The sequence below is a fragment of the Leptinotarsa decemlineata genome, unplaced genomic scaffold, assembly GCF_025532065.1.
Source record: "Leptinotarsa decemlineata unplaced genomic scaffold, Ldec_3_MD MMD2_tig00026328_RagTag_RagTag, whole genome shotgun sequence".
NCBI lineage: Eukaryota > Metazoa > Arthropoda > Insecta > Coleoptera > Chrysomelidae > Leptinotarsa > Leptinotarsa decemlineata.
This window is the reverse complement of record NW_027412688.1, coordinates 10,505,371-10,517,859: the sequence shown is the minus strand read 5'-3', so window position 1 is coordinate 10,517,859 and position 12,489 is coordinate 10,505,371. Positions and strand designations below refer to the sequence as shown.

Sequence of the window (12,489 nt, the reverse complement as noted above, 5' to 3'; positions counted from 1 at the left end):
ACTCAAGAATATACAGAAAAAAGATTCTGGTGTCACAAAAAATAATACAATTTCAACTCCCTATAAAAGATAAATTTGCTGATAGAACTCTACCACATACGTCTTGAAGTCTTCGGTAAGAAATCTAATGTAATATATAAGTATTTTTTTTGACTGAAAGACGGAAGAATAGTTCCTATTATGAAATGTCTATAAATAATTTGATTAATGAAAGTAAGTTGGTGGCATTTTGTTTGGCCTATAAAGAGGTATTGCCATTATTGACCCTAAAATAAGAAATATGTAAAACAAATATATTAACATAAAAGTAATGCACATAACTTATATAACTTATTCTAAAATATTTACAATAGAAAATATTTATTCATCTCCTCTCAGAGCTCTATACTTATTTAGTTCATTAGGAAATGTACGACTCAATTCTAGTAACATATTAGCTTTGAACTTTCTGTAAGCATCAATCTTTCCTTTTACTTGTTCATTCTTTGCCAAGGCTTTCTCGATACAATCTTTAGTGTACAGTTGAGGATTGCGTCCTTGATCGATATAACTGAAAAGTTAAAAAATTTACAAATTGAACAATATTACAAGCTTATGTACTTACTCAAAAACTTCTAATGGAACATGAACATCTTGCACTTGAGATTTCAATTTATCAACTTCCTGTAATCCATGCACCAGAGATTGACTGAAAACAATATATATATTAAATGAAACTATTCACCAACTAATATTCATTCAACCTTACAGTTTTTGATTTAGGACATTTTGACTTTGTGGCTGGAAATCACTAACAATTATATGGATTTGTCGAACATTTTCAATGAATATTTCCAATTGACTCTCTAGATTTTCCAAAGAAGACGTCATTTTGCACTGCCTTTGAAAGTAAAATAGACTCAGTAACAATAATCACGAACTGTACTACTATGCATGTAGTATCTGATAATCTGATACCAATTTGCCAATTCCGAAGTCTACTTGTTGCCAATCAAGTCTTCTTCTCAATTTGCGTTTTTAGTGATTACTTCTTCTTCCTTACTCAGTAAGCAATGTTACCACCAATTAAAAGCCTTTAGATGGGAGTGTCTCCCAGCAGTTGCAACTTGACTCCTATGTTATGTAGGTGGAAGCTCTCGATCTTTCCATATAGGTTTTTGCAGAGGTTAATTCAAGTAGGTTAATTGGGTTGTAATGTCCGAATTCTGAATTTAAAGATGGATTTTTTGATATCTGAAACAACGTCATGCCAGTATCACAAATAACCATAATATATGTAATCTGTAGCTATATGTCGAAATATTGTGAATATATATCTACGAACGCAATTATATATATTCTTACGGAGTTTAGGCTTTTTCCTAAAAAAATTACATGATTTTTTACTGTTTTCATTTTCAGCGCCACAGATCAAATACCGCATTGTGCAAAATTCAGATCTGAATTCTGAATAATAATTATAAATTCCATTAAATAGCTACCACAGAACCAACACTCAGGGCAGGGCAATTGCCAACCTTGAAATTATCTGGAAAATTATTATGTTCTGAATTTCAAGAAGTTATCAAGGAATCATAGTCAGAAATTTCATCTGATATTTCTGATAGAGCAGTGAACACAGTCTCCTTAAAAAGTCAGATTCAGAGTTTTGCCCTTCGATTCATGGATAATGCGCATCAAGACGCCTAGGAGTTCCCTCGTTATCTTTTAGAAGGTTTACATGATGACGTTAATAGAATTATTGAGAAACCTAAACCGACCTTAACGGGGATTAACGAAAAATTGAGCGACAGCGGAAAAGCACAAGAGGCGTGGCGGATTTATTTGAGTGCAAACTCTAAGATTGTAGATAATTTCGTTGGTCAATTAAAATCCACGATGAAGTGCACACACTGTGGACACACATCTGTAACATTCGATCCTTTTGGGGATTTGCCCCCCCCCCCCCATACCACAAAGAACTGGCCAATTGAGTTTATCACAATGTTTGGATTTCTTCACAAGAGATGAAACTTTGGATGGACATGAAAAATCGACGTGTTCGAGTTGCAGGGAAAGAAGAAAATGCACAAAGTCTCTATCAATTCATAAGTTTCCTCGTATTTTAGTAATTCATTTTAAAATATTCTCTCTAACAGAAAGTTTCAGAGGCAAGTTAAATGTTGCCATCGAATTTTTTCTAGATGAATTAGATATGAACAATTATGCAGCAGACAACGTGACTCCTTGTCGTAATAATCTATATACACCTTCGAAGCACAGAGGGTCTACCTACAGCGGACATAATACAGCATTCGGCAGAAATCCCAATACTGGCACGTGGCACGAATACAATGATTCACACGTGTCGCCAATTTAACCAAAATCACTTATGAGTCGAGATGCATACATCCTCTTTTATGGAAAGGAGAAAACGAGTTCGTACCTTTGAGCGTTTTGAAAAGTTATTTTTGAACTGTTGATTTTAATGTTATCATTCCACTTGGTTCTGATAAAGCATATTGTTGCGATATTTACTTAGATTTCATTTTTAAAACAACAACACTAATAATACTTAGACGACTTTTATTTACTTAATACACAACTTCTGCACTGATTATAAATCACTTAGAATTCTCGCTTGATTGAGACTTCGAACATTCCTTACTACTCTCCCTCTGCCGAAGGAACTCATCGCTCTTTTATAGTAAGATCGATGCATCTAGAATTTCTAGAAATTCCATATCCATCGCGATGTTTCGCTCTCAAGATCGACGTTGGAATTCTTTGATCAAGACTTTTCCAGTTACCGCGCGTGTGACGTAGGATCGTCCCGATCAAACAATATGTCGTTGTCCCCATTGTGTCGTTTGAATCTTTATAGGTGAACGACCTTCATTTTTGCTCGAGGGCTACGTTGAATCCTATACACTACGTCATTTATTCTCTTCACTATCGTATAGGGTCCTTCCCAAGATGGTGTTAATTTGGTGGAAATTCCTTTTCTACGACGAGGGTTGTATAGCCACACTCGATCTCCTTTAAATCCACCAGTATCGAGAGATCGTATCGAGCCTTCATCCTGTCACTAGTCATATTTAATATTCTTCTAGCAATTTCGTGGATCCTTGTCAAGCTATCTCGCAGTTCATCTGAGTAATCTAGCACCTCTTTTTTCTCAACACTTGGTGATCCGAACACCAAGTCACAGGGCAAGCGAAGATCTCTTCCGAATATGATACTAGCTGGGGTGAGCTTTGTGGAATCGTGCACGGCTGCTTGGTAGGCCATCAAGAATAATTGAAGATGTTGATCCCAGTCTTTTTGATGCTCTTCTACTACTTTGGAAAGATGTTCTTCCATAGTCCTGTTGAACCTCTCGACCATGCCATCAGACTGTGGGTGGAGGGCAGTTGTTCTGGTCTTGCTAATTCCCATCAATTCACAGACTTTCTTGAATAAATTCGACTCAAAATTTCTTCCTTGATCGGAATGTAACTCCATTGGCACACCAAACCTTGCAAACATGTTATCCACCAGAGCTCTTACAACTGTGGATGCTTCTTGATTATGCAAGGCGTACGCTTCAACCCATTTACTGGTCGGAAATGGTCCGGCTACATCGATGGCGATCCGTTCGAAGGGAGCACCAACGTTGTATTGTTTCATCTCACCTCTGGATCTTGTTTTAGGACCTTTGCTGGCTTCGCATATTGGGCATCTTCGGCACCATCGCTCTACATCTTCTCGACACTGAACCCAGTAAAACCTTTGTCGTATTTCATCCAAGGTCTTGTTAACTCCCAGATGTCCTCCCGATTTACTACCATGGATCTCTTCCAAGACGCCACTTATTCTTGACATAGGCACAACCAGTTGGGAAATCACTTTCTTGCCATCGGCCGATTCCCAAGCCCTCTTCAGTAGACCATTCTCAACAATCAAGTAATCCCATTGTGCCCACAATGCCTTGAACGTTGGTGATCGATCAGAGATGTCCTACCAGGAGGGTCTTTTTGCTCCACTTTCCTTTCATTTTGAAAATTCTGCAACGTTTGGATCACCCTCTTGATCTTGTCTCATTTTTGCTGTGGTCCAATTATTGTCTGCCATCACTCTCACTTGGTTGATTCCTTCGCGTCGTTCAATTCGCTCACAGTGTTTACAAAAATCAGAACAAGGTCTTCAGGACAACGCATCTGCGTTATTATGCAGTCGTCCTGGACGATGATACTGGTTCAGCTTCTCAATCCACCTTGCTTCTTGTCCTTCAGGAGTCTTCATTTCGAGTAACCACTTCAGAGCTGCATGGTCTGTTCTGATAAGGGACTCTATCCATAGAGATATTTGTAGAAGTGATCTACAGCCTTGATTATTGCCAGTAGTTCCTTTCTGGTTACGCAATAATTCCTTTCTGGCTTGGTCAGTACTTTGCTGAAAAACTCAATATGAACCCATATGACTGGTTCACAGGTTCCTGTGACATCACCTTCTTTAACTGTTACTGCTTCAGGATACACATTGGCAACTCTCACAGGGATGATTTGTTTCGTTTTTACTAAGGCTCGTGCAAAAACTTATTTGCTGGGGGATTCATCACATGACTGGACTATTCCATAGCATCCGAGGTCTTCATCAGCGATAGCGTAAACTACTTTCTCCGAAAAACCAGGAATTCGCGCAGTGTTCACTAAGCGCAGTTTCGCAGGTATTGCCCTTTCTGCTGGAGTGGTAAGGACAAATTCCTCTCCTCTAAACTTCATAATCTTCTCTTCGTTGTCGAATGAAAAGCCGTACTCACTGATCAAATCCATTCCTAGTATGAATTCATTTTCTATGTCTGCAACATACACTGTATCAATAATGGTGAGTCGCCCAAGAATCAGTGTTATTTCAGCTTCTCCTCGAATAGGTACGTTTTCACCCATGACTGTTCGAAGCACGAAATTGGAATAAGTAGGCTTCACGCTTTCAGGTCGAAGGATGTCACTGCGTACCAAGGAAACTGCAGCCCTGGTGTCTATGGTGCATATCACGACCATTTTATTCAATTTTCCTGATATGGTTAGACTGTCTGTTGTTCGTTTTAGTCTGTTAAATTGAATGGCCCTGGGGGCTCTGTTATTGTTAGTCAGCATGCGCCCCGATATGCTGGCTAATTCTAGTTTTCCTGCCGCCAATTTGAGGACTGGCTGACTTTGTCCTCACAGGTGATTGTGTACGTGACGACACCCTCGCAGGTGAGTGGGATCTTGGTGACACTCTCACTCTGCAGTCTTTAATGAGATCCGTCCGGGCTTCCCGCACCTATAGCATGTCCTCTTCTTCTGGGTGCTGATTCCACTTATCATTAATTTGAGTTCCTCTAGAACCTTCTCGATTGAACTAGTCGCTGTACCGGATCGTTGTTCGGGTTCTCCTATAGATACTGCCCGCACTTTCGGCCTTGAAGTGTTGAAGGCCGCCTCTACTTCTAACGAACGTACCAAGGCGTCGCTACTACTCTTAAAGTTTGTCAATCGCAAAGTTCTTTGGATTTCTGGGTCTCTCAAACCATTTATAAATAGCTGCACCGCTAGCTGCTTCTTGAAAGCTCCAGGTGCTTCTGGATAAGCCAGCTGAATCAGGCGTCTCACATCGGCTTCGAATTCTTGAAGATTCTCACCGGATTTTTGTGTGCGCGTCTTCATTTGGGCCCGGTACAGCTGTTCTCTGTGTTGATCGCCATACCGCAACTCTAGTGCAGATATCAGATCCTCGTATTCACTCTGTTGTTCGGTGGGTATCGTTTGCAACATACCCAAGGCTGTAGCTTATAAGTGCTGTAGCTTTCTCTTCTTCACCCCATCCATTTGTCGTTGCCGCAGCCTCGAATTGGCGGCGGTACATGGACCAAGACGACTGTCCATCAAAAGTCGGTGGTTTCACAGAAATTGTAGATGTGGCAATCTGTCACGGCGATCTTGATTTTTGAGAAGCGCTATCTGTTTTTCGACTTTCTTTTGTAGTCCTATCATTTCCTCTCGTACTGTATGCACTTCTTTTTTAACCTCGTCGTCGATTTTCATGACGCTTCCCTTCAGTTCTCCTTTTAGATTTTCTTTTAGTTCTTCCATTCGTATTTCGGTTTTATGAAGCGCATGTTGGAAGAACTTGTCTTGGTGTACTAGAACATTCTGGAAATCGGCTTTCCGTTGTTTTTCTATTTGTTCTAATTCATTCTTCTGCTTTTCTAGAATGTTCTGGAGATCTTCTCGCTCTTTTCTCTGTTCTTCGAGAATTTTCTGGAGCGCCTCTTCTCGTTCTTTCTTTTTTAATTCTTTTTCCTCCTGCCTTCGTCTTTCCTCTTCCTGTCGTCGCTTTTCCTCGACTTCTTTTTCCTCCTGTCGTCGTCTTTCCGCATCCACAAATTGGTTTTGAATAAATTGCAACATGTCCTCCGCATCGTATCGTACGATGTACTTCTCGTATTCATCATAAATGCCTTATAATATTCACAAAAATGTCTATTTATTGTTTTTTTTTATTTATCAGTAAAATTCCACTGTTACGATATTTACTTGGGGTTCGTTTTTAAAACAACTTAGACAACTTTTATTTACTTAATACACAACTGCTGCACTGATAATTCACTTAGAATACTCGCTTGCTTGAGACTTCGAACACTCTCTTACTACTCTCCCTCTGCCGAAGGAACTCGCTCTTTTATAGTAAGATCGATGCATCTAGAATTTCTAGAAATTCCATATCCATCGCGATGTTTCGCTCTCAAGATCTACGTTGGAATTCTTTGATCGATACTTTTCCAGTTACCGCGCGTGTGACGTCATGCTCAGTTAGCGATCCCTTCGTCGAATTGGGTGAATGTAGTCAGCTGCGGCGTAAGGGATTTTGTAACAATATGTAACATATGTAACGTATATGTAACAGTAGTTTTTTTATCATTTCGCATTAAATCAATTATATCAAAGTTTGAAGCACACGTATTTTTTTGATTTGACTACTCTGTTTATTTGTCATTATTGACAGATGTCATAATTATTGTTTGCATCGTTACCTGAACTGAAATTTGAGTATAAGGATGGAAAACAAAAACAATGGTAACAGAAAATGAAGCTGAAAAATGGATAATATAAACCTCAACCACATATGTTGACTGATGATGGCAAATACACACAGTAGCTAACTGAAAAAAAAAAACCGAGTGTTTTGAACAAAACATCTAACTTTTCATTATAACAGCTTTATTGTTTGTTCACTTCTCAAAATGTTTGTTGTTTTATTAGTGAGAACGTAAAACATTCACCAGATGTCATAATTAACTCTCGAGTTGTTGGGCAGAAATATATAGCGTTTCTCAACTATACTTCACAAAGTTTCAATCAGTTTTCATCCACACACTTCATTGTCAATTGTTTCACACAGACAAGCGAGCATAACTAAAACATACCATTTATTTGGATATTCATATAACCGAGGACTTTGAATTCAAATTACCTATGTTTTTTTCTTAATAATTACCTCTGTACTATAAGTCAACTCAAGAATATACAGAAAAAAGATTCTGGTGTCACAAAAAATAATACAATTTCAACTCCCTATAAAAGATAAATTTGCTGATAGAACTCTACCACATACGTCTTGAAGTCTTCGGTAAGAAATCTAATGTAATATATAAGTATTTTTTTTGACTGAAAGACGGAAGAATAGTTCCTATTATGAAATGTCTATAAATAATTTGATTAATGAAAGTAAGTTGGTGGCATTTTGTTTGGCCTATAAAGAGGTATTGCCATTATTGACCCTAAAATAAGAAATATGTAAAACAAATATATTAACATAAAAGTAATGCACATAACTTATATAACTTATTCTAAAATATTTACAATAGAAAATATTTATTCATCTCCTCTCAGAGCTCTATACTTATTTAGTTCATTAGGAAATGTACGACTCAATTCTAGTAACATATTAGCTTTGAACTTTCTGTAAGCATCAATCTTTCCTTTTACTTGTTCATTCTTTGCCAAGGCTTTCTCGATACAATCTTTAGTGTACAGTTGAGGATTGCGTCCTTGATCGATATAACTGAAAAGTTAAAAAATTTACAAATTGAACAATATTACAAGCTTATGTACTTACTCAAAAACTTCTAATGGAACATGAACATCTTGCACTTGAGATTTCAATTTATCAACTTCCTGTAATCCATGCACCAGAGATTGACTGAAAACAATATATATATTAAATGAAACTATTCACCAACTAATATTCATTCAACCTTACAGTTTTTGATTTAGGACATTTTGACTTTGTGGCTGGAAATCACTAACAATTATATGGATTTGTCGAACATTTTCAATGAATATTTCCAATTGACTCTCTAGATTTTCCAAAGAAGACGTCATTTTGCACTGCCTTTGAAAGTAAAATAGACTCAGTAACAATAATCACGAACTGTACTACTATGCATGTAGTATCTGATAATCTGATACCAATTTGCCAATTCCGAAGTCTACTTGTTGCCAATCAAGTCTTCTTCTCAATTTGCGTTTTTAGTGATTACTTCTTCTTCCTTACTCAGTAAGCAATGTTACCACCAATTAAAAGCCTTTAGATGGGAGTGTCTCCCAGCAGTTGCAACTTGACTCCTATGTTATGTAGGTGGAAGCTCTCGATCTTTCCATATAGGTTTTTGCAGAGGTTAATTCAAGTAGGTTAATTGGGTTGTAATGTCCGAATTCTGAATTTAAAGATGGATTTTTTGATATCTGAAACAACGTCATGCCAGTATCACAAATAACCATAATATATGTAATCTGTAGCTATATGTCGAAATATTGTGAATATATATCTACGAACGCAATTATATATATTCTTACGGAGTTTAGGCTTTTTCCTAAAAAAATTACATGATTTTTTACTGTTTTCATTTTCAGCGCCACAGATCAAATACCGCATTGTGCAAAATTCAGATCTGAATTCTGAATAATAATTATAAATTCCATTAAATAGCTACCACAGAACCAACACTCAGGGCAGGGCAATTGCCAACCTTGAAATTATCTGGAAAATTATTATGTTCTGAATTTCAAGAAGTTATCAAGGAATCATAGTCAGAAATTTCATCTGATATTTCTGATAGAGCAGTGAACACAGTCTCCTTAAAAAGTCAGATTCAGAGTTTTGCCCTTCGATTCATGGATAATGCGCATCAAGACGCCTAGGAGTTCCCTCGTTATCTTTTAGAAGGTTTACATGATGACGTTAATAGAATTATTGAGAAACCTAAACCGACCTTAACGGGGATTAACGAAAAATTGAGCGACAGCGGAAAAGCACAAGAGGCGTGGCGGATTTATTTGAGTGCAAACTCTAAGATTGTAGATAATTTCGTTGGTCAATTAAAATCCACGATGAAGTGCACACACTGTGGACACACATCTGTAACATTCGATCCTTTTGGGGATTTGCCCCCCCCCATACCACAAAGAACTGGCCAATTGAGTTTATCACAATGTTTGGATTTCTTCACAAGAGATGAAACTTTGGATGGACATGAAAAATCGACGTGTTCGAGTTGCAGGGAAAGAAGAAAATGCACAAAGTCTCTATCAATTCATAAGTTTCCTCGTATTTTAGTAATTCATTTTAAAATATTCTCTCTAACAGAAAGTTTCAGAGGCAAGTTAAATGTTGCCATCGAATTTTTTCTAGATGAATTAGATATGAACAATTATGCAGCAGACAACGTGACTCCTTGTCGTAATAATCTATATACACCTTCGAAGCACAGAGGGTCTACCTACAGCGGACATAATACAGCATTCGGCAGAAATCCCAATACTGGCACGTGGCACGAATACAATGATTCACACGTGTCGCCAATTTAACCAAAATCACTTATGAGTCGAGATGCATACATCCTCTTTTATGGAAAGGAGAAAACGAGTTCGTACCTTTGAGCGTTTTGAAAAGTTATTTTTGAACTGTTGATTTTAATGTTATCATTCCACTTGGTTCTGATAAAGCATATTGTTGCGATATTTACTTAGATTTCATTTTTAAAACAACAACACTAATAATACTTAGACGACTTTTATTTACTTAATACACAACTTCTGCACTGATTATAAATCACTTAGAATTCTCGCTTGATTGAGACTTCGAACATTCCTTACTACTCTCCCTCTGCCGAAGGAACTCATCGCTCTTTTATAGTAAGATCGATGCATCTAGAATTTCTAGAAATTCCATATCCATCGCGATGTTTCGCTCTCAAGATCGACGTTGGAATTCTTTGATCAAGACTTTTCCAGTTACCGCGCGTGTGACGTAGGATCGTCCCGATCAAACAATATGTCGTTGTCCCCATTGTGTCGTTTGAATCTTTATAGGTGAACGACCTTCATTTTTGCTCGAGGGCTACGTTGAATCCTATACACTACGTCATTTATTCTCTTCACTATCGTATAGGGTCCTTCCCAAGATGGTGTTAATTTGGTGGAAATTCCTTTTCTACGACGAGGGTTGTATAGCCACACTCGATCTCCTTTAAATCCACCAGTATCGAGAGATCGTATCGAGCCTTCATCCTGTCACTAGTCATATTTAATATTCTTCTAGCAATTTCGTGGATCCTTGTCAAGCTATCTCGCAGTTCATCTGAGTAATCTAGCACCTCTTTTTTCTCAACACTTGGTGATCCGAACACCAAGTCACAGGGCAAGCGAAGATCTCTTCCGAATATGATACTAGCTGGGGTGAGCTTTGTGGAATCGTGCACGGCTGCTTGGTAGGCCATCAAGAATAATTGAAGATGTTGATCCCAGTCTTTTTGATGCTCTTCTACTACTTTGGAAAGATGTTCTTCCATAGTCCTGTTGAACCTCTCGACCATGCCATCAGACTGTGGGTGGAGGGCAGTTGTTCTGGTCTTGCTAATTCCCATCAATTCACAGACTTTCTTGAATAAATTCGACTCAAAATTTCTTCCTTGATCGGAATGTAACTCCATTGGCACACCAAACCTTGCAAACATGTTATCCACCAGAGCTCTTACAACTGTGGATGCTTCTTGATTATGCAAGGCGTACGCTTCAACCCATTTACTGGTCGGAAATGGTCCGGCTACATCGATGGCGATCCGTTCGAAGGGAGCACCAACGTTGTATTGTTTCATCTCACCTCTGGATCTTGTTTTAGGACCTTTGCTGGCTTCGCATATTGGGCATCTTCGGCACCATCGCTCTACATCTTCTCGACACTGAACCCAGTAAAACCTTTGTCGTATTTCATCCAAGGTCTTGTTAACTCCCAGATGTCCTCCCGATTTACTACCATGGATCTCTTCCAAGACGCCACTTATTCTTGACATAGGCACAACCAGTTGGGAAATCACTTTCTTGCCATCGGCCGATTCCCAAGCCCTCTTCAGTAGACCATTCTCAACAATCAAGTAATCCCATTGTGCCCACAATGCCTTGAACGTTGGTGATCGATCAGAGATGTCCTACCAGGAGGGTCTTTTTGCTCCACTTTCCTTTCATTTTGAAAATTCTGCAACGTTTGGATCACCCTCTTGATCTTGTCTCATTTTTGCTGTGGTCCAATTATTGTCTGCCATCACTCTCACTTGGTTGATTCCTTCGCGTCGTTCAATTCGCTCACAGTGTTTACAAAAATCAGAACAAGGTCTTCAGGACAACGCATCTGCGTTATTATGCAGTCGTCCTGGACGATGATACTGGTTCAGCTTCTCAATCCACCTTGCTTCTTGTCCTTCAGGAGTCTTCATTTCGAGTAACCACTTCAGAGCTGCATGGTCTGTTCTGATAAGGGACTCTATCCATAGAGATATTTGTAGAAGTGATCTACAGCCTTGATTATTGCCAGTAGTTCCTTTCTGGTTACGCAATAATTCCTTTCTGGCTTGGTCAGTACTTTGCTGAAAAACTCAATATGAACCCATATGACTGGTTCACAGGTTCCTGTGACATCACCTTCTTTAACTGTTACTGCTTCAGGATACACATTGGCAACTCTCACAGGGATGATTTGTTTCGTTTTTACTAAGGCTCGTGCAAAAACTTATTTGCTGGGGGATTCATCACATGACTGGACTATTCCATAGCATCCGGGGTCTTCATCAGCGATAGCGTAAACTACTTTCTCCGAAAAACCAGGAATTCGCGCAGTGTTCACTAAGCGCAATTTCGCAGGTATTGCCCTTTCTGCTGGAGTGGTAAGGACAAATTCCTCTCCTCTAAACTTCATAATCTTCTCTTCGTTGTCGAATGAAAAGCCGTACTCACTGATCAAATCCATTCCTAGTATGAATTCATTTTCTATGTCTGCAACATACACTGTATCAATAATGGTGAGTCGCCCAAGAATCAGTGTTATTTCAGCTTCTCCTCGAATAGGTACGTTTTCACCCATGACTGTTCGAAGCACGAAATTGGAATAAGTAGGCTTCACGCTTTCAGGTCGAAGGATGTCACTGCGTAC

General features: G+C 38.6%; 2 protein-coding genes across 2 annotated transcripts; both read right to left on the bottom strand.

Moving 5' to 3' along the window:
- Positions 1 to 279: 279 nt before the first annotated feature.
- LOC141485456 (mediator of RNA polymerase II transcription subunit 10-like) lies at positions 280 to 1,002 on the bottom strand. The gene is made up of 3 exons (XM_074182212.1): positions 749 to 1,002; positions 605 to 688; positions 280 to 550 (listed from the first exon to the last, which is right to left on the bottom strand). Exons 1-3 carry the CDS (start codon positions 868 to 870, stop codon positions 361 to 363), a joined length of 396 nt encoding a protein of 131 aa, XP_074038313.1. The 5' UTR covers positions 871 to 1,002; the 3' UTR covers positions 280 to 360.
- A 6,794-nt stretch (positions 1,003 to 7,796) lies between these two features.
- LOC141485455 (mediator of RNA polymerase II transcription subunit 10-like) lies at positions 7,797 to 8,519 on the bottom strand. Its single transcript, XM_074182210.1, has 3 exons — positions 8,266 to 8,519; positions 8,122 to 8,205; positions 7,797 to 8,067 (listed from the first exon to the last, which is right to left on the bottom strand). The coding sequence occupies exons 1-3, from the start codon at positions 8,385 to 8,387 to the stop codon at positions 7,878 to 7,880; spliced, it is 396 nt and encodes a 131-aa protein (XP_074038311.1). The 5' UTR covers positions 8,388 to 8,519; the 3' UTR covers positions 7,797 to 7,877.
- Between the last annotated feature and the right edge of the window lie 3,970 nt (positions 8,520 to 12,489).